The sequence below is a fragment of the Euprymna scolopes genome, chromosome 27 (assembly GCF_053919585.1).
Source record: "Euprymna scolopes isolate OS-2025 chromosome 27, ASM5391958v1, whole genome shotgun sequence".
Lineage (NCBI taxonomy): Eukaryota > Metazoa > Mollusca > Cephalopoda > Sepiida > Sepiolidae > Euprymna > Euprymna scolopes.
The window spans coordinates 88,079,649-88,103,415 of record NC_136508.1 but is presented as its reverse complement, the minus strand read 5'-3'; the positions used below and the strand labels follow the sequence as shown (position 1 = coordinate 88,103,415).

The 23,767-nt window shown below is 26.4% G+C and overlaps 1 protein-coding gene across 2 annotated transcripts in view; it reads right to left on the bottom strand.

Annotated features, from left to right (window-relative positions):
* The window catches only part of LOC145248970 (uncharacterized), a 207,198-nt gene that overhangs the window by 26,820 nt on the left and 156,611 nt on the right, over positions 1-23,767 (bottom strand). For both annotated transcript variants that reach the window (XM_080110780.1, XM_080110781.1), the window contains 4 exons: positions 13,790-13,858; positions 5,765-5,861; positions 5,627-5,669; positions 227-384 (listed from right to left, as the gene is read on the bottom strand). In XM_080110780.1, the coding sequence (XP_079966906.1) occupies positions 227-384; positions 5,627-5,669; positions 5,765-5,861; positions 13,790-13,858 (367 nt within the window). The remainder of the gene's footprint in view (positions 1-226; positions 385-5,626; positions 5,670-5,764; positions 5,862-13,789; positions 13,859-23,767) is intronic.

Genomic DNA, 23,767 nt, shown 5'->3' with positions numbered 1-23,767 from the left:
TATATAAAAAAAAATGAAATAATCACTGCATTACTACTTTCAACTTACTTATCTGGAGGTAAATTATCGGTTCATAGTTACCCCAACTGTATTAATGTATAAATGACCACAATCGATTCTATAGTTTGTGGTTAGCATCCATTAGGACAAACATAACATGCATAATTTTTTTTTTTTTCAAACAAATGAATAATTGTTTTCAATAATGAAATTGATAAACACTTACAGTTGCTCTAGTTGTATTTTCATTCGAAGGTGTTTTGTCATAATTGACGGACTTCATAGACAGGATAAACCGATTATTCTCAGTCCGTTCACTGAGAATAACGCAAGCATCACAGCAGTCCTTGCGAAACAACCCCACAACTTCATGGTAAAAATATACTGAAATTAAAACAATCATTTCATTCATACAATTGCAAAAGACACAATCGCCTCATTAGACATACATAATGCCAATGTTAGAATTCATATTGTTTTTAGAATTTCTTTTTAATCACCGTCACAAAAAAAAGACAAATCTTAGAGTTGATCATCACATAATAAACTCTTAGAATAACAAAGTTTTCTGATGCATTTCACTTATTAGTTGATCACGAGTTTCCATGTTTTTTTGTCAGAATTAAACAGCAATCACACAAAATTATTTTAACATTTTTTTTAACCTATTGTATTTTTTTATTGTTACAATTCAATTATATTTCAAAAATATTCTAAAAAATAATTTTAACTTTTTCATTCTTTTTCATAAACATTTTACCATTTTCAAAATACTATAAAACATAAATACTATAAAACAAATACTATACAATATAAAAATTAAAAAATTGTACACAAAGTAATCTAGCATCAAGAGCAACTGTGCTGCTGCTGCTGCAGTAGATTAGAAATACAAACATGGCTGCAAACTTGTAATGCTAGCATCTAATAAGTCAAATTTGGAATTAAAATAAAAGCTACTTTTTCCATAACACAAAAGTTATTCTATTTAAAAAAATAATAGGTTTTGTTGTTGCCATTAACCCTGCGTTAGTCACCTAGCTGTTCCAAACATAGTTGGTCACATGGTGTGTTTACACACCCCAATACAAAAACGTTTAGTGTTTTTTGTAAAATATAGTTATCCTGCTGATTAAGGATATATCTAGTCACTGTCAAACAGTTTGAATCATTTGTAGCTTGTTGATATTAACATAAAATGAATTATAAAACGAAGGAAAAAATTTATATGACATTTAAAAATACACACAGGATACACCAGTTTGTGTTATATTTTAATATCTATGATGAAAGCAAAATGTTTCCATAAATTGAAATAGCAAAAAAATGAATAAGAGTTCATTATATAAACATTACCTTTAAATTTGATTTACCTCCAACTAGCAATATCAGACACCATAACGTTCAGCGCTGGACAAGGCACACACTACTACTTAATATGACACTCAGTCTTTAAATCAGTAATAAGTACATTTTTCTTAGATCCATCAAAATAAAACTTATATAACTGCATTCACAATAAAAAATTTACTTTAAAAAGGTATTTTAATATTTTTGTTGTGATTTGTATATTCGAAGAAATCACTATTTAAATCTGACTATTAACGAAACATGCCAGCATAGCATGCCCGTTGGCAGTAGATCACTTTTTTGCAAATAAGTTGGGGTGTGTTCACATAAATACTCGAAGCAGAAGTTGTACCCATCGATGATGTTTCTAATTGTTTTAGCTAATTAGTGAAAAAAATTGTCTTTGCTACGGAATTTGAACACAACACGTAGGGCTTTCCAGTCAAAAGTTAGAATATATCAAAGTTGTAATACAAAGATAAGAAAAGATAGAAACTGTATTCAAACATTATTTAATAGCGAATATATTAATTTATTTTGTCCTAAAATTTGAAAAGAATTGGATAAAAACTTTTTATGCACACATCAATAGTGACATGAGATTTGTGTTGTGACCTGCACAAAAAAATCTGTAAACAATTTTTTTTTTTTTTTTTTTACATAGGCATCACCACTTATCAAGGCCAAGAGGCCACTTGAGGATAAGGGTTAAAGAGTGTACAGTAGAAATTGGACAATATAGTAACCGTTAGTAATGGAAATTCAGTAAATTTGTAAACTTATATGGAATGGCTCATCAAAAACTTATTTACGTTAGACTTGAAGACAACCACATTGTAGTCAGCTGGAAAGCAGGAAAACGGAAGACAATTCCATAGGCGTGCAGTTCTAAGAAAGAAGCTTTGTTTAGGTTTAGGCACAGATAAAGAGGGAGGGTAATTATTGATAGTGTTTTCTGCTAGACGAGTGTTTCTTGTGAAAGTTTGGCGAGGGGAGACCATAGATTGGAGCTCAGTCAAGCACCTGCCATGAAAATAACGATAAACCAGAGGCAGACTTGCAACATATCTCCTGTGAGAAAGAGGTTGCAGGGAAGAGAAAAGGACATCCCCTACGAGGCTACGAAGTCTCTTCGTCAACTAACTTACAAACATGAAGTATTCAGTTTTTTTATTTTTGTTATTTAGAAAACTTAATTATGGAAAGGAAAAGAATATTTAAAAAAAAAAAATTCTTTGAAAAAGAATGACCAACAATGATCACTTTTTACTTGGTCAAAAACAAATATATAACAAATAAATGTTACCAAAGGTAAATTACTCTTCTACATACCTCGATAAATTATTGTTATTGTATATGTTTATTCTGTTCAAAAGAACAAGTAGTGTTGAGTGTTACACAAGAACAAGAAAAAATGGCCGCAATGTCTCTTAAAGTCCCAACAATGACTTAAAAATAAGAAATTATACAAAATATTGGTAGAAACCTACTCGATAATTGTCATAACTTGAAGCCATTAAAATGAAATTTACTTATCCTAATTAGTTTAATGTACATGAAAACATAATTGTAATCTGTACAAAATTTCCTTGCATTTGATATGCCACAAGCCATATTTTGTTAATTTTTTTTTTAATTGTGTCGTGGTGGCCATGTTGGATTTTCTGCTTGCCATCTTGGATTTTTCACAGTGTAATGATGACAAATGATAATGTTCATCAGAATGATATTTTGCATGATGATAAAGCCTTACCCCCATTTTTAAATTGTTTTTTTATGATGCTTCTTCTTAAAGTCATTAAAATGAAAATTATACTAATCAATATGCTAATTAGTTTAATATATTTGAAAACATAATTCTGATCTGTAAAAAATGTCTTTTAATCTGATATGCTACAAGCCATATTTTATTACTAATTTCTTTTAATTGTGTCAGTGGCTATTTTGGATTTCCTGGTCGCCATCTTGGATTTTACATAATGTGATAATGGAAAATGATAATGTCCATCAGAATCATACTTCCTATGATGATAAAGCCTTACTTACCATTTTTCTTAACTGTTTTTATGATGTTCCTACTTAAAGCTGCTAAAATGAAACTGAAATATGCTAATTAGTCTGTAAGTTACCAATTGAGATGGTCGTAAATAAAGCTAATTGAACCTTTCTGGTATTATGATAATATGTTCAAAATTTCATCATAATATCTTAAAAAGATCTGAAAATACAACTTTTTAAAAATGGGTTAGTCTGTAAATTGTGCAAATTTCCTACCATTTTAAGTCACAAGCTTGTATGCATTTGAATAAGACTGACTTAAGGCAAAATGTTGAGTGATTTACATTTTTTGATACTTTGAATGGTCATAACTCCAGTTCTAATGGGCTGATTTTAAAAAACTTACGATCTAAAGAAAAAAATGGTATGGTATTGTTACTCCAAGGAAAACTAAGATACAACTGTAGCAGTTAAGGTGCACACATGCAAACATATGCATCACAGCCAGTAGCAGGTGCACCGAATAATGAGGTTAAGTTGTCAGATTGAGATCAGCAGGGTGAAATGTTAACTACTTGACACACATACACACCTGTCGGAGGCAAGGCCTGCAAACAAAGCAGGTCATATATATAACCCAAAGAAGAAAGGGAAAAAAAGAGAGAAGTTTCAGTCAGTTGAGGAATCAAAACTGAACAAGTGTGGCCCTAATCCACCCACCTCTCCATTCTGCTCTCCGTCGTTGGCTAAGTGCGCACATTTTATGACAGTAACAATAACCAGAAAGTATGAGTTTTGTTTCCTGGCTGACGAAACATCGACCACACAATACGCTTCACAACTTTGCGATACCACGTGTGCTATATCCTCGTTGAGTCAGGAGAGTACAAAGAGAGAGGAAAAGAAATAAGTTGCCAACTAGGAATTATGAGCACTTAAGCAAAATTGGAACTAATGCAGGATTACTGAGAGATGGTTATAAAGAAACATGAAACATGTGCACAAGTGTTGTATTCGTATTAATGAATGAAAAGCGGAGATTAAATAATTGTATATCCTCCTTCAAACATACAAAATACATGATTCAGTATGCCACACATTTAGAGTCCTTTTCTATCAGTGATATTGTCACTTCTGCTACTGACCGCATACTTGACAGATTTGATTTCATTCCAATATCCAGAGATGTCAGATGTACTAGGTTCAAAAGTGTTTCACTGAATTGACAGAAGAGCTGTAAAAGCTGGAAATGATAAGAGAGAAATTATCTGTCTAGAAGATTTCTCTTACCAGACTTTCATAATTTTGTCAGGTCAATATGGCAAAAAATAATATTTTATAATAATCAAAAATTAAAACAAGCAGAGATGAATTAATGAAAAAAAAAATAAATAAATAAATAAACAGAACATTTACAGTTTGAAGGTTTTTTTTGTTTTACAAATTTAAAAGTGTGCTTAATTTATTTACAATGTTCCAATATAATTTTCCAAGATTGTTATTTATAGGACCCAGTCTTCAAATGGTTAAAATGAGAAAGCAATACTTATCCTAAATGCTGTTAAATTCCCAACAGATTTGTGAGGTACAAATTTGTTTAATAATCATAATAGTTTATTTTGTTGTTTTCTGTCAGTTCTTTTCTTTAACTGTTCACCCTGTGTCAGTTGAACCAGATATTTTCAAAGATTTGGCTACATCACCGATTACTCCATTCTGGCCTAACTATTTCATCACATCCAGAGCGTTTTGTAAACATGTGCAATGCTGCATGATTGTGTGAGTGTTTAGATGCAATGGATAGCAGACCTGTGAGTGGAAAATATTTAGCTAAGAGAAACCACCCAAGGAGGAAATGTTTTTGTCTCTTTAAATGGGGGTTCATGTTAAGAAAGCTTTTGAAAAATTTACATCCCTTTAGATTATGACTCACTTGAGCTTTTAACAAAATTAATCTTCATACCTGATGATGAATTTTATGGTCAGTCAGAAAATGGTAGATGTGTGTGTGTGGGTGGGTGGGTGTGTGGAGGGGGGGGGGGGATTCCTCCCTTCTTAATTCAGATTTCCATGGTTACTTACAACACATTTACAAAATATGCCAATATACAGAATTCTGGATCAATTTATTTGCAATGTGAACGAAAGGGTGTTAAAATAGGAAAACATTAGTTCAGTGAGATTATGATTAAAGTGTTTATCAGCCTGATTTAAATCACATAAAAAAGAAGCCAAAACAGAGCACACATGAAATAGTAGAGAAAGAAAAGGGACTTACCAACTTTAAGAGTATCTCCAAATGCTTCCAAAACATCTACTTTCTGGAAAATTATAAAAGATAACATTTCATGAAAAATCTTAATAATTTTAATGGAAATAAAAGAATTTAATCAAATTTAGGTGTGTTAATATTTACCTTTAAACTTTCATCATATGCAAACTTTGTTTTTGGATTCCGAATTGTATCCCAAACAACTTTGGGGGGAACATGGATAACACCTTTTCCCATGAACCTACAAATGGAATAAAATGAAAAAATTCCAATTTATTTGAAGAAAACACTTTTCTTTAGAATCAGCTAAAAAAAATTAAAAAGAAAAAATATCCTTTGCAATTGAATTTGGAAAAATACTTTTCTTTAGAATCAGCTAAAAAAAATTAAAAAAAAAAAAAATCCTTTGCAAATGAATTTGGAAAAATACTTTTCTTTAGAATCAGCTAAAAAACAAAATCCTTTGCAATTGAATTTGGAAAAATACTTTTCTTTAGAATCAGCTAAAAAAAAAAATCCTTTGCAAATGAATTTGGAAAAATACTTTTCTTTAGAATCAGCTAAAAAAAAAAAAATCCTTTGCAATTGAATTTGGAAAACTACTTTTCTTTAGAATCAGCTAAAAAAAATTAAAAAAAAAAAAAAAGTCCTTTGCAATTGAAATTGGAAAGATACTTTTCTTTAGAATCAGCTAAAAAACAAAATCCTTTGCAAATGAATTTAGAAAAATACTTTTCTTTAGAATCAGCTAAAAAAAATCAAAAAAAAAAATCCTTTGCAAATGAATTTGGAAAAATACTTTTCTTTAGAATCAGCTAAAAAAAAAAATCCTTTGCAATTGAATTTGGAAAAATACTTTTCTTTAGAATCAGCTAAAAAAAATTAAAAAAAAAAAAAAAGTCCTTTGCAATTGAAATTGGAAAAATACTTTTCTTTAGAATCAGCTAAAAAACAAAATCCTTTGCAAATGAATTTAGAAAAATACTTTTCTTTAGAATCAGCTAAAAAAAATTAAAAAAAAAAATCCTTTGCAAATTAATTTGGAAACATACTTTTCTTTAGAATCAGCTAAAAAAAATCCTTTGCAATTGAATTTGGAAAAATACTTTTCTTTAGAATCAGCTAAAAAAAAAAAAAATCCTTTGCAAATGAATTTGGAAAAATACTTTTCTTTAGAATCAGCTAAAAAAAAAAATCCTTTGCAATTGAATTTGGAAAAATACTTTTCTTTAGAATCAGCTAAAAAAAAAATCCTTTGCAATTGAATTTGGAAAAATACTTTTCTTTAGAATCAGCTAAAAAAAAAAAATAAATCCTTTGGAAATGAATTTGGAAAAATACTTTTCGTTAGAATCAGCTAAAAAAAAAAAATCCTTTGCAAACGAATTTGGAAAAATACTTTTCTTTAGAATCAGCTAAAAAAAAAAATCCTTTGCAATTTAATTTGGAAAAATACTTTTCTTTAGAATCAGCTAAAAAAAATTAAAAAAAAAAAAAAGTCCTTTGCAATTGAAATTGGAAAGATACTTTTCTTTAGAATCAGCTAAAAAACAAAATCCTTTGCAATTGAATTTGGAAAAATACTTTTCTTTAGAATCAGCTAACAAAAAAAAATCCTTTGCGAATGAATTTGGAAAAATACTTTTCTTTAGAATCAGCTAAAAATAAAAAAAATCCTTTGCAATTGAATTTGGAAAAATACTTTTCTTTGGAATCAGCTAAAAAAAAATCCTTTGCAAATGAATTTGGAAAAATACTTTTCTTTAGAATCAGCTAAAAAAAAATCCTTTGCGAATGAATTTGGAAAAATACTTTTCTTTAGAATCAGCTAAAAATAAAAAAAAATCCTTTGCAATTGAATTTGGAAAAATACTTTTCTTTGGAATCAGCTAAAAAGAAATCCTTTGCAAATGAATTTGGAAAAATACTTTTCTTTAGAATCAGCTAAAAAAAATTAAAAAAAAAAAAAATCCTTTGGAAATGAATTTGGAAAAATACTTTTCTTTAGAATCAGCTAAAAAAAATCCTTTGCAATTGAATTTGGAAAAATACTTTTCTTTAGAATCAGCTAAAAAAAAAATCCTTTGCAAATGAATTTGGAAAAATACTTTTCTTTAGAATCAGCTAAAAAAAAAATCCTTTGCAATTGAATTTGGAAAAATACTTTTCTTTAGAATCAGCTAAAAAAAAAAAAATCCTTTGCAAATGAATTTGGAAAAATACTTTTCTTTAGAATCAGCTAAAAAAAAAAATCCTTTGCAATTGAATTTGGAAAAATACTTTTCTTTAGAATCAGCTAAAAAAAAAATCCTTTGCAATTGAAATTGGAAAAATACTTTTCTTTAGAATCAGCTAAAAAAAAAAATCCTTTGTTAATGAATTTGGAAAAATACTTTTCTTTAGAATCAGCTAAAAAAAAAAAAAAAAAATCCTTTGCAAATGAATTTGGAAAAATACTTTTCTTTAGAATCAGCTAAAAAAAAAATCCTTTGCAATTGAATTTGGAAAAATACTTTTCTTTAGAATCAGCTAAAAAAAAAAAATCTTTTGCAATTGAATTTGGAAAAATACTTTTCTTTAGAATCAGCTAAAAAAAATAAAAAAATAAAATAAATCCTTTGCAAATGAATTTGGAAAAATACTTTTCTTTAGAATCAGCTAAAAAACAAAATCCTTTGCAAATGAATTTAGAAAAATACTTTTCTTTAGAATCAGCTAAAAAAAATTTAAAAAAAAAATCCTTTGCAAATGAATTTGGAAACATACTTTTCTTTAGAATCAGCTAAAAAAAATCCTTTGCAATTGAATTTGGAAAAATACTTTTCTTTAGAATCAGCTAAAAAAAAAAAAATCCTTTGCAAATGAATTTGGAAAAATACTTTTCTTTAGAATCAGCTAAAAAAAAAAATCCTTTGCAATTGAATTTGGAAAAATACTTTTCTTTAGAATCAGCTAAAAAAAAAATCCTTTGCAATTGAATTTGGAAAAATACTTTTCTTTAGAATCAGCTAAAAAAAAAAAAATCCTTTGTTAATGAATTTGGAAAAATACTTTTCTTTAGAATCAGCTAAAAAAAAAAAATAAATCCTTTGGAAATGAATTTGGAAAAATACTTTTCGTTAGAATCAGCTAAAAAAAAAAAATCCTTTGCAAACGAATTTGGAAAAATACTTTTCTTTAGAATCAGCTAAAAAAAAAATCCTTTGCAATTTAATTTGGAAAAATACTTTTCTTTAGAATCAGCTAAAAAAAATAAAAAAAATAAAATAAATCCTTTGCGAATGAATTTGGAAAAATACTTTTCTTTAGAATCAGCTAAAAAAAATCCTTTGCAATTGAATTTGGAAAAATACTTTTCTTTAGAATCAGCTAAAAAAAATTAAAAAAAAAAAAAAATCCTTTGCAATTGAATTTGGAAAAATACTTTTCTTTAGAATCAGCTAAAAAAAATTTAAAAAAAAATCCTTTGCAATTGAATTTAGAAAAATCCTTTTCTTTAGAATCAGCTAAAAAAAAAAAATCCTTTGCAAATGAATTTGGAAAAATACTTTTCTTTAGAATCAGCTAAAAAAAAAATCCTTTGCAAATGAATTTGGAAAAATACTTTTCTTTAGAATCAGCTAAAAAAAAAATCCTTTGCAATTGAATTTGGAAAAATACTTTTCTTTAGAATCAGCTAAAAAAAATCCTTTGCAATTGAATTTGGAAAAATACTTTTCTTTAGAATCAGCTAAAAAAAAAATCCTTTGCAAATGAATTTGGAAAAATACTTTTCTTTAGAATCAGCTAAAAAAAATCCTTTGCAATTGAATTTGGAAAAATACTTTTCTTTAGAATCAGCTAAAAAAAATTAAAAAAATCCTTTGCAAATGAATTAGGAAAAATACTTTTCTTTAGAATCAGCTAAAAAACAAAATCCTTTGCAATTGAATTTAGAAAAATACTTTTCTTTAGAATCAGCTAAAAAAAATTAAAAAAAAAATCCTTTGCAAATTAATTTGGAAAAATACTTTTCTTTAGAATCAGCTAAAAAAATCCTTTGCAATTGAATTTGGAAAAATACTTTTCTTTAGAATCAGCTAAAAAAAAAAAAAAATCCTTTGCAAATGAATTTGGAAAAATACTTTTCTTTAGAATCAGCTAAAAAAAAATCCTTTGCAAGTGAATTTGGAAAAATACTTTTCTTTAGAATCAGCTAAAAAAAATTAAAAAAGAAAAAATCCTTTGCAAATGAATTTGGAAAAATACTTTTCTTTAGAATCAGCTAAAAAAAAGAAAATCCTTTGCAAATGAATTTGGAAAAATACTTTTCTTTAGAATCAGCTAAAAAAATTAAAAAAAAAAAAAATCCTTTGCAAATGAATTTGGAAAAATACTTTTCTTTAGAATCAGCTAAAAAAAAAAAATCCTTTGCAATTTAATTTGGAAAAATACTTTTCTTTAGAATCAGCTAAAAAAAATTAAAAAAAAAAAAAAAGTCCTTTGCAATTGAAATTGGAAAGATACTTTTCTTTAGAATCAGCTAAAAAACAAAATCCTTTGCAATTGAATTTGGAAAAATACTTTTCTTTAGAATCAGCTAACAAAAAAAAATCCTTTGCGAATGAATTTGGAAAAATACTTTTCTTTAGAATCAGCTAAAAATAAAAAAAATCCTTTGCAATTGAATTTGGAAAAATACTTTTCTTTGGAATCAGCTAAAAAAAAATCCTTTGCAAATGAATTTGGAAAAATACTTTTCTTTAGAATCAGCTAAAAAAAAATCCTTTGCGAATGAATTTGGAAAAATACTTTTCTTTAGAATCAGCTAAAAATAAAAAAAAATCCTTTGCAATTGAATTTGGAAAAATACTTTTCTTTGGAATCAGCTAAAAAAAAATCCTTTGCAAATGAATTTGGAAAAATACTTTTCTTTAGAATCAGCTAAAAAAAATTAAAAAAAAAAAAAATCCTTTGGAAATGAATTTGGAAAAATACTTTTCTTTAGAATCAGCTAAAAAAAATCCTTTGCAATTGAATTTGGAAAAATACTTTTCTTTAGAATCAGCTAAAAAAAAAATCCTTTGCAAATGAAATTGGAAAAATACTTTTCTTTAGAATCAGCTAAAAAAAAAATCCTTTGCAATTGAATTTGGAAAAATACTTTTCTTTAGAATCAGCTAAAAAAAAAAAATCCTTTGCAAATGAATTTGGAAAAATACTTTTCTTTAGAATCAGCTAAAAATAAAAATCCTTTGCAATTGAATTTGGAAAAATACTTTTCTTTAGAATCAGCTAAAAAAAAAATCCTTTGCAATTGAAATTGGAAAAATACTTTTCTTTAGAATCAGCTAAAAAAAAAAATCCTTTGTTAATGAATTTGGAAAAATACTTTTCTTTAGAATCAGCTAAAAAAAAAAAAAAAAAAAAATCCTTTGCAAATGAATTTGGAAAAATACTTTTCTTTAGAATCAGCTAAAAAAAAAATCCTTTGCAATTGAATTTGGAAAAATACTTTTCTTTAGAATCAGCTAAAAAAAAAAAATCTTTTGCAATTGAATTTGGAAAAATACTTTTCTTTAGAATCAGCTAAAAAAAATAAAAAAATAAAATAAATCCTTTGCAAATGAATTTGGAAAAATACTTTTCTTTAGAATCAGCTAAAAAAATCCTTTGCAATTGAATTTGGAAAAATACTTTTCTTTAGAATCAGCTAAAAAAAATTAAAAAAAAAAAAAAATCCTTGGCAATTGAATTTGGAAAAATACTTTTCTTTAGAATCAGCTAAAAAAAATAAAAAAATAAAATAAATCCTTTGCAATTGAATTTGGAAAAATACTTTTCTTTAGAATCAGCTAAAAAAATCCTTTGCAATTGAATTTGGAAAAATACTTTTCTTTAGAATCAGCTAAAAAAAATTTAAAAAAAAATCCTTTGCAATTGAATTTAGAAAAATCCTTTTCTTTAGAATCAGCTAAAAAAAAAAAATCCTTTGCAAATGAATTTGGAAAAATACTTTTCTTTAGAATCAGCTAAAAAAAAAATCCTTTGCAAATGAATTTGGAAAAATACTTTTCTTTAGAATCAGCTAAAAAAAAAATCCTTTGCAAATGAATTTGGAAAAATACTTTTCTTTAGAATCAGTTAAAAAAAAAATCCTTTGCAAATTAATTTGGAAAAATACTTTTCTTTAGAATCAGCTAAAAATTAAAAAAATCCTTTGCAAATGAATTTGGAAAAATACTTTTCTTTAGAATCAGCTAAAAAAAAAAAAAATCCTTTGCAATTGAATTTGGAAAAATACTTTTCTTTAGAATCAGCTAAAAAAAAAAAATCCTTTGCAAATGAATTTGGAAAAATACTTTTGAAGATGTTAACTTTTTATGTTAGTCTGCATGAAAAGTTCCTTTTGTGAAATGACTTCCGTGCAATCAAATCAGAAAAAATTGTAATTTCAAATTTTTATTTCTATAAGAGAAATTGCCTTATCAATGCTAGAGAGTTTAGTCTACTCTATTACAATAGAAACCATCATTAGAGATGGGTTCATGTTTTTTTTCTCTCAAAGACAGACAGAAGTAAAAAGCAGATGCCAGAACAACAATCTGTGTTGATAAACTTTACCATCATTTCATAAAATTATTGATGTTTAAAGAGAAAATTTGCATGGCATTTTGGCGAGAAGCAAAGTGTAGTATCTGTTCCGATACATTTCATCTTTTCTGTTCTCAGTCAGTGAAAGAGAAATGCTTTTTGACTAAGGAAATTATTTTTCTCAAATTCAAAGTCCCCCTTTTTCAAGAGCTGGATTTTCTTCACATTATAAACTGACATTATGTCTAACTACCCCCGTGATGACACAAGTTACAAAATAGAGAAATTAAGATTAAATTTTCAAACCAACTATAATTGACTATAATTGGGGAGGAATACAAAAAAAATACCAAACCATGATTGGCTTAGAAGATCATGTATTAGGTTAAAAACATAGATTTTTAAATAGTTAAGTTAAAGCAGTTGTGAACACTGATTAGGACATCCAATTGAGTTTGATAAAAAGTTATTAAAAAAATGGGTGCCTCATGAATTGTCCGTAGAGCAACAGTAAATCGAGAGTTAAGATTCTCATTTTTTAGACTTAGGAACATTTGTTCTCCAACTATTGAAAATAGTGAACATGTGCATAAGAAAAGCTTTATTGCAAATTCTCTAAAAGATACTGCAGATTTTATTTATGTGATGCTGACGTTAAGGAGTTCTTCACCAAACACAACTAGATATCCTGATTGGTCTTTATTTTCAAGAGCAAAATTTCCATTTCTGAATGTTGTAAATAATCTCCATCAATTTCAGTTGCTTCAGATTGAGACCTTGTGTTAATCTGAAAGTATTACACACCTCAACTGTTCATTCAATATTATCAGGTTTTAAAGGATTTTAACAGTGAAATTTTAATTAAGTAAAATAAAAATAAAGTTAAATAGGTTCCAATATATATGATATATATTATTTAGATCCATTAGACAATTATGAGAAACAAATGAAAAGCAAAGCTAGCTAAAAAGAAAGGAAAAAAAAACGGAAAAAAACAAACAAAAAAAAAACAATCTTTTTTATGCAACTTTCATTTTGATTCCCTTAAATAAAAACCAAAGAAAAAAATAACATTTCACAACAGACTGCTAACATATTATCCAAAACATTCTGAACAAATAAAAATATATTTACTTAAAACCATTTTTTTCATCAGAATAAAATAAACCTTTCAATTATAGAATAACAACCCACCTCAAACACACAATAGCATTCAACTTATTTTCATACCACAATTGTAGACAACTTTCCTTTCTCCCTCAATGTGTTTTGCATTAAACGGAATTTCTACAAATAGTTTCTTTTCAGGATATTTTCATCAGTGAAACACATTACTATGGAACTACATTCTTGCAAACTCTAACAAGATAATCTTCAAATCCAATTTCAACAAATATTTGTCATAAACCGTTTTCATAAAAATTCAAATTTTATTCATGTCGTTCATAATTTTCAATCCTCTTATACTATTCTCTTTCATTCAACTAAAAATTTATCCATTTCATTGACCCTTATCCCTTGATAAATAGTGACTGATTAGTAATTAAAAAATGCAGGAACAATTTTTTAATTTATTAAAAGTCGATCTATTCTTACCTTTGAACTGTGCTTCCTTCTTCTGCCAATTTCCGCAGAATGACAACTTCATCATCTAAACCACAAAAACTGGAAAAATATTTTTTTAAATAAAATACTTAAAACTCAAGAAATTTTAAATATCACATTTCTTTTATAAAGCATTAAACTGAAATATAGACTAATGTAAATTTAACACATTTATTGCAATTAATCTTACACACGGGCATATAAAATCATCTGTTAGGCAACAAAGAATTGTGCATTCAAAAAAACTGAACCTGAAGAATAAATTAGTCTGAAATGGAAAGACAAAACATGTACAGAACACGCACATCTTATTTGTGTTCATCTCCACATGTCCGCTGATACGAGATGACAACACTGTGGAGGTAGATGATCATCTTCTACCTAGGAGATATGCTGAACACAAGTGGTAGCTGTGAACTCAGTAAGGGGAAACAGTAGAGATTAAATTTCACGATAGAATTGCAAGTTGTCTCCCTTTACATCCAGACTAAGTTGTTGTATAAACTGCTGTAAACAAGAGAAAATATAATCTGATCAGCGTTGCATATTAACTTGTAGAACTAGGAGGATTATATACGATCAAAAAAGTCCAGTTCTCACATGTGAAAATGTAGGTGTATTCCTTGTATATACTGAACACTTTTATGAGGTGAGAACTTTTGGAGAGAAATGTTAATCTGTTATGAAAACTCTTGTCATTATTTTCCATTATTTAAGTAAATCTGTCATGAACACTCTTGTCATTATTTTCCATTATTTAAGCAAATCTGTCATGTACACTCGTCATTATTTTCATTATTTAAGTAAATCTGTCATGTACACTCTTGTCATAATTTTCATTATTTAAGTAAATCTGTCATGAACACTCTTGTCATTATTTTCATTATTTAAGTAAATCTGTCATGAACACTCTTGTCATTATTTTCCATTATTTAAGTACATCTGTCATGAACACTCTTGTCATTATTTTCATTATTTAAGTAAATCTGTCATGTACACTCTTGTCATTATTTTCCATTATTTAAGTAAATCTGTCATGAACACTCTTGTCATTATTTTCATTATTTAAGTAAATCTGTCATGAACACTCTTGTCATTATTTCCATTATTTAAGTAAATCTGTCATGTACACTCTTGTCATTGTTTTCCATTATTTAAGTAAATCTGTCATGAACACTCTTGTCATTATTTTCCATTATTTAAGCAAATCTGTCATGTACACTCTTGTCATTATTTTCATTATTTAAGCAAATCTGTCATGTACACTCTTGTCATTAGTTCCATTATTTAAGTAAATCTGTCATGTACACTCTTGTCATTATTTTCATTATTTAAGTAAATCTGTCATGTACGCTCTTGTCATTATTTTCCATTATTTAAGTAAATCTGTCATGAACACTCTTGTCATTATTTTCATTATTTAAGTAAATCTGTCATGTACACTCTTGTCATTATTTTCCATTATTTAAGTAAATCTGTCATGAACATTATTTTCATTATTTAAGTAAATCTGTCATGAACACTCTTGTCATTATTTTCATTATTTAAGTAAATCTGTCATGAACACTCTTGTCATTATTTTCATTATTTAAGTAAATCTGTCATGAACATTATTTTCATTATTTAAGTAAATCTGTCATGTACACTCTTGTCATTATTTTCCATTTTTTAAGTAAATCTGTCATGAACACTCTTGTCATTATTTTCATTATTTAAGTAAATCTGTCATGAACATTATTTTCATTATTTAAGTAAATCTGTCATGAACACTCTTGTCATTATTTTCATTATTTAAGTAAATCTGTCATGAACATTATTTTCATTATTTAAGTAAATCTGTCATGAACACTCTTGTCATTATTTTCATTATTTAAGTAAATCTGTCATGTACACTCTTGTCATTATTTTCCATTATTTAAGTAAATCTGTCATGAACACTCTTGTCATTATTTTCATTATTTAAGTAAATCTGTCATGTACGCTCTTGTCATTATTTTCCATTATTTAAGTAAATCTGTCATGAACACTCTTGTCATTATTTTCATTATTTAAGTAAATCTGTCATGTACACTCTTGTCATTATTTTCCATTTTTTAAGTAAATCTGTCATGAACACTCTTGTCATTATTTTCATTATTTAAGTAAATCTGTCATGAACATTATTTTCATTATTTAAGTAAATCTGTCATGAACACTCTTGTCATTATTTTCATTATTTAAGTAAATCTGTCATGAACATTATTTTCATTATTTAAGTAAATCTGTCATGAACACTCTTGTCATTATTTTCATTATTTAAGTAAATCTGTCATGTACACTCTTGTCATTATTTTCCATTATTTAAGTAAATCTGTCATAAACACTCTTGTCATTATTTCCATTATTTAAGTACATCTGTCATGAACACTCTTGTCATTATTTTCATTATTTAAGTAAATCTGTCATGTACACTCTTGTCATTATTTTCCATTATTTAAGTAAATCTGTCATGAACACTCTTGTCATTATTTTCATTATTTAAGTAAATCTGTCATGAACACTCTTGTCATTATTTTCATTATTTAAGTAAATCTGTCATGTACACTCTTGTCATTATTTTCCATTATTTAAGTAAATCTGTCATGAACACTCTTGTCATTATTTTCATTATTTAAGTAAATCTGTCATGTACACTCTTGTCATTATTTTCCATTTTTTAAGTAAATCTGTCATGAACACTCTTGTCATTATTTTCATTATTTAAGTAAATCTGTCATGAACATTATTTTCATTATTTAAGTAAATCTGTCATGAACACTCTTGTCATTATTTTCATTATTTAAGTAAATCTGTCATTATTTTCCATTATTTAAGTAAATCTGTCATGAACACTCTTGTCATTATTTTCATTATTTAAGTAAATCTGTCATGTACGCTCTTGTCATTATTTTCCATTATTTAAGTAAATCTGTCATGAACACTCTTGTCATTATTTTCATTATTTAAGTAAATCTGTCATGTACACTCTTGTCATTATTTTCCATTTTTTAAGTAAATCTGTCATGTACACTCTTGTCATTATTTTCATTATTTAAGTAAATCTGTCATGAACATTATTTTCATTATTTAAGTAAATCTGTCATGAACACTCTTGTCATTATTTTCATTATTTAAGTAAATCTGTCATGAACATTATTTTCATTATTTAAGTAAATCTGTCATGAACACTCTTGTCATTATTTTCATTATTTAAGTAAATCTGTCATGTACACTCTTGTCATTATTTTCCATTATTTAAGTAAATCTGTCATGAACACTCTTGTCATTATTTAAGTAAATCTGTCATGAACATTATTTTCATTATTTAAGTAAATCTGTCATGAACACTCTTGTCATTATTTTCATTATTTAAGTAAATCTGTCATGTACACTCTTGTCATTATTTTCCATTATTTAAGTAAATCTGTCATGAACACTCTTGTCATTATTTTCATTATTTAAGTAAATCTGTCATGTACGCTCTTGTCATTATTTTCCATTATTTAAGTAAATCTGTCATGAACACTCTTGTCATTATTTTCATTATTTAAGTAAATCTGTCATGTACACTCTTGTCATTATTTTCCATTTTTTAAGTAAATCTGTCATGAACACTCTTGTCATTATTTTCATTATTTAAGTAAATCTGTCATGTACACTCTTGTCATTATTTTCATTATTTAAGTAAATCTGTCATGAACACTCTTGTCATTATTTTCCATTATTTAAGTAAATCTGTCATGAACACTCTTGTCATTATTTCCATTATTTAAGTACATCTGTCATGAACACTCTTGTCATTATTTTCATTATTTAAGTAAATCTGTCATGTACACTCTTGTCATTATTTTCCATTATTTAAGTAAATCTGTCATGAACACTCTTGTCATTATTTTCATTATTTAAGTAAATCTGTCATGAACACTCTTGTCATTATTTCCATTATTTAAGTAAATCTGTCATGTACACTCTTGTCATTGTTTTCCATTATTTAAGTAAATCTGTCATGAACACTCTTGTCATTATTTTCCATTATTTAAGCAAATCTGTCATGTACACTCTTGTCATTATTTTCCATTATTTAAGAAAATCTGTCATGTACACTCTTGTCATTATTTTCATTATTTAAGCAAATCTGTCATGTACACTCTTGTCATTAGTTCCATTATTTAAGTAAATCTGTCATGTACACTCTTGTCATTATTTTCATTATTTAAGTAAATCTGTCATGTACGCTCTTGTCATTATTTTCCATTATTTAAGTAAATCTGTCATGAACACTCTTGTCATTATTTTCATTATTTAAGTAAATCTGTCATGTACACTCTTGTCATTATTTTCCATTATTTAAGTAAATCTGTCATGAACATTATTTTCATTATTTAAGTAAATCTGTCATGAACACTCTTGTCATTATTTTCATTATTTAAGTAAATCTGTCATGAACACTCTTGTCATTATTTTCATTATTTAAGTAAATCTGTCATGAACATTATTTTCATTATTTAAGTAAATCTGTCATGTACACTCTTGTCATTATTTTCCATTTTTTAAGTAAATCTGTCATGAACACTCTTGTCATTATTTTCATTATTTAAGTAAATCTGTCATGAACATTATTTTCATTATTTAAGTACATCTGTCATGAACACTCTTGTCATTATTTTCATTATTTAAGTAAATCTGTCATGTACACTCTTGTCATTATTTTCCATTATTTAAGTAAATCTGTCATGAACACTCTTGTCATTATTTTCATTATTTAAGTAAATCTGTCATGAACATTATTTTCATTATTTAAGTAAATCTGTCATGAACACTCTTGTCATTATTTTCATTATTTAAGTAAATCTGTCATGAACATTATTTTCATTATTTAAGTAAATCTGTCATGAACACTCTTGTCATTATTTTCATTATTTAAGTAAATCTGTCATGTACACTCTTGTCATTATTTTCCATTATTTAAGTAAATCTGTCATGAAAACTCTTGTCATTATTTTCATTATTTAAGTAAATCTGTCATGTACACTCTTGTCATTATTTTCCATTATTTAAGTAAATCTGTCATGAACACTCTTGTCATTATTTTCATTATTTAAGTAAATCTGTCATGAACACTCTTGTCATTATTTTCCATTTTTTAAGTAAATCTGTCATGAACACTCTTGTCATTATTTTCATTATTTAAGTAAATCTGTCATGTACACTCTTGTCATTATTTTCCATTATTTAAGTAAATCTGTCATGAACACTCTTGTCATTATTTTCATTATTTAAGTAAATCTGTCATGAACACTCTTGTCATTATTTCCATTATTTAAGTAAATCTGTCATGTACACTCTTGTCATTGTTTTCCATTATTTAAGTAAATCTGTCATGAACACTCTTGTCATTATTTTCCATTATTTAAGCAAATCTGTCATGTACACTCTTGTCATTATTTTCATTATTTAAGCAAATCTGTCATGTACACTCTTGTCATTAGTTCCATTATTTAAGTAAATCTGTCATGTACACTCTTGTCATTATTTTCATTATTTAAGTAAATCTGTCATGTACGCTCTTGTCATTATTTTCCATTATTTAAGTAAATCTGTCATGAACACTCTTGTCATTATTTTCATTATTTAAGTAAATCTGTCATGTACACTCTTGTCATTATTTTCCATTATTTAAGTAAATCTGTCATGAACATTATTTTCATTATTTAAGTAAATCTGTCATGAACACTCTTGTCATTATTTTCATTATTTAAGTAAATCTGTCATGAACACTCTTGTCATTATTTTCATTATTTAAGTAAATCTGTCATGAACATTATTTTCATTATTTAAGTAAATCTGTCATGTACACTCTTGTCATTATTTTCCATTTTTTAAGTAAATCTGTCATGAACACTCTTGTCATTATTTTCATTATTTAAGTAAATCTGTCATGAACATTATTTTCATTATTTAAGTAAATCTGTCATGAACACTCTTGTCATTATTTTCATTATTTAAGTAAATCTGTCATGAACATTATTTTCATTATTTAAGTAAATCTGTCATGAACACTCTTGTCATTATTTTCCATTATTTAAGTAAATCTGTCATGTACACTCTTGTCATTATTTTCCATTATTTAAGTAAATCTGTCATGAACACTCTTGTCATTATTTTCATTATTTAAGTAAATCTGTCATGTACGCTCTTGTCATTATTTTCCATTATTTAAGTAAATCTGTCATGAACACTCTTGTCATTATTTTCATTATTTAAGTAAATCTGTCATGTACACTCTTGTCATTATTTTCCATTTTTTAAGTAAATCTGTCATGAACACTCTTGTCATTATTTTCATTATTTAAGTAAATCACTCATGAACATTATTTTCATTATTTAAGTAAATCTGTCATGAACACTCTTGTCATTATTTTCATTATTTAAGTAAATCTGTCATGAACATTATTTTCATTATTTAAGTAAATCTGTCATGAACACTCTTGTCATTATTTTCATTATTTAAGTAAATCTGTCATGTACACTCTTGTCATTATTTTCCATTATTTAAGTAAATCTGTCATGAACACTCTTGTCATTATTTCCATTATTTAAGTACATCTGTCATGAACACTCTTGTCATTATTTTCATTATTTAAGTAAATCTGTCATGTACACTCTTGTCATTATTTTCATTATTTAAGTAAATCTGTCATGTACACTCTTGTCATTATTTTCCATTTTTTAAGTAAATCTGTCATGAACACTCTTGTCATTATTTTCATTATTTAAGTAAATCTGTCATGAACATTATTTTCATTATTTAAGTAAATCTGTCATGAACACTCTTGTCATTATTTTCATTATTTAAGTAAATCTGTCATTATTTTCCATTATTTAAGTAAATCTGTCATGAACACTCTTGTCATTATTTTCATTATTTAAGTAAATCTGTCATGTACGCTCTTGTCATTATTTTCCATTATTTAAGTAAATCTGTCATGAACACTCTTGTCATTATTTTCATTATTTAAGTAAATCTGTCATGAACATTATTTTCATTATTTAAGTAAATCTGTCATGAACACTCTTGTCATTATTTTCATTATTTAAGTAAATCTGTCATGTACACTCTTGTCATTATTTTCCATTATTTAAGTAAATCTGTCATGAACACTCTTGTCATTATTTAAGTAAATCTGTCATGAACATTATTTTCATTATTTAAGTAAATCTGTCATGAACACTCTTGTCATTATTTTCATTATTTAAGTAAATCTGTCATGTACACTCTTGTCATTATTTTCCATTATTTAAGTAAATCTGTCATGAACACTCTTGTCATTATTTTCATTATTTAAGTAAATCTGTCATGTACGCTCTTGTCATTATTTTCCATTATTTAAGTAAATCTGTCATGAACACTCTTGTCATTATTTTCATTATTTAAGTAAATCTGTCATGTACACTCTTGTCATTATTTTCCATTTTTTAAGTAAATCTGTCATGAACACTCTTGTCATTATTTTCATTATTTAAGTAAATCTGTCATGTACACTCTTGTCATTATTTTCATTATTTAAGTAAATCTGTCATGAACACTCTTGTCATTATTTTCCATTATTTAAGTAAATCTGTCATGAACACTCTTGTCATTATTTCCATTATTTAAGTACATCTGTCATGAACACTCTTGTCATTATTTTCATTATTTAAGTAAATCTGTCATGTACACTCTTGTCATTATTTTCCATTATTTAAGTAAATCTGTCATGAACACTCTTGTCATTATTTTCATTATTTAAGTAAATCTGTCATGAACACTCTTGTCATTATTTCCATTATTTAAGTAAATCTGTCATGTACACTCTTGTCATTGTTTTCCATTATTTAAGTAAATCTGTCATGAACACTCTTGTCATTATTTTCCATTATTTAAGCAAATCTGTCATGTACACTCTTGTCATTATTTTCCATTATTTAAGAAAATCTGTCATGTACACTCTTGTCATTATTTTCATTATTTAAGCAAATCTGTCATGTACACTCTTGTCATTAGTTCCATTATTTAAGTAAATCTGTCATGTACACTCTTGTCATTATTTTCATTATTTAAGTAAATCTGTCATGTACACTCTTGTCATTATTTTCATTATTTAAGTAAATCTGTCATGAACACTCTTGTCATTATTTTCCATTATTTAAGTAAATCTGTCATGAACACTCTTGTCATTATTTTCATTATTTAAGTAAATCTGTCATGTACACTCTTGTCATTATTTTCCATTATTTAAGTAAATCTGTCATGAACATTATTTTCATTATTTAAGTAAATCTGTCATGAACACTCTTGTCATTATTTTCATTATTTAAGTAAATCTGTCATGAACACTCTTGTCATTATTTTCATTATTTAAGTAAATCTGTCATGAACATTATTTTCATTATTTAAGTAAATCTGTCATGTACACTCTTGTCATTATTTTCCATTTTTTAAGTAAATCTGTCATGAACACTCTTGTCATTATTTTCATTATTTAAGTAAATCTGTCATGAACATTATTTTCATTATTTAAGTACATCTGTCATGAACACTCTTGTCATTATTTTCATTATTTAAGTAAATCTGTCATGTACACTCTTGTCATTATTTTCCATTATTTAAGTTAATCTGTCATGAACACTCTTGTCATTATTTTCATTATTTAAGTAAATCTGTCATGAACATTATTTTCATTATTTAAGTAAATCTGTCATGAACACTCTTGTCATTATTTTCATTATTTAAGTAAATCTGTCATGAACATTATTTTCATTATTTAAGTAAATCTGTCATGAACACTCTTGTCATTATTTTCATTATTTAAGTAAATCTGTCATGTACACTCTTGTCATTATTTTCCATTATTTAAGTAAATCTGTCATGAAAACTCTTGTCATTATTTTCATTATTTAAGTAAATCTGTCATGTACACTCTTGTCATTATTTTCCATTATTTAAGTAAATCTGTCATGAACACTCTTGTCATTATTTTCATTATTTAAGTAAATCTGTCATGTACACTCTTGTCATTATTTTCCATTTTTTAAGTAAATCTGTCATGAACACTCTTGTCATTATTTTCATTATTTAAGTAAATCTGTCATGAACATTATTTTCATTATTTAAGTAAATCTGTCATGAACACTCTTGTCATTATTTTCATTATTTAAGTAAATCTGTCATTATTTTCCATTATTTAAGTAAATCTGTCATGAACACTCTTGTCATTATTTTCATTATTTAAGTAAATCTGTCATGTACGCTCTTGTCATTATTTTCCATTATTTAAGTAAATCTGTCATGAACACTCTTGTCATTATTTTCATTATTTAAGTAAATCTGTCATGTACACTCTTGTCATTATTTTCCATTTTTTAAGTAAATCTGTCATGTACACTCTTGTCATTATTTTCCATTTTTTAAGTAAATCTGTCATGTACACTCTTGTCATTATTTTCATTATTTAAGTAAATCTGTCATGAACATTATTTTCATTATTTAAGTAAATCTGTCATGAACACTCTTGTCATTATTTTCATTATTTAAGTAAATCTGTCATGAACATTATTTTCATTATTTAAGTAAATCTGTCATGAACACTCTTGTCATTATTTTCATTATTTAAGTAAATCTGTCATGTACACTCTTGTCATTATTTTCCATTATTTAAGTAAATCTGTCATGAACACTCTTGTCATTATTTTCATTATTTAAGTAAATCTGTCATGAACATTATTTTCATTATTTAAGTAAATCTGTCATGAACACTCTTGTCATTATTTTCATTATTTAAGTAAATCTGTCATGTACACTCTTGTCATTATTTTCCATTATTTAAGTAAATCTGTCATGAACACTCTTGTCATTATTTTCATTATTTAAGTAAATCTGTCATGTACGCTCTTGTCATTATTTTCCATTAT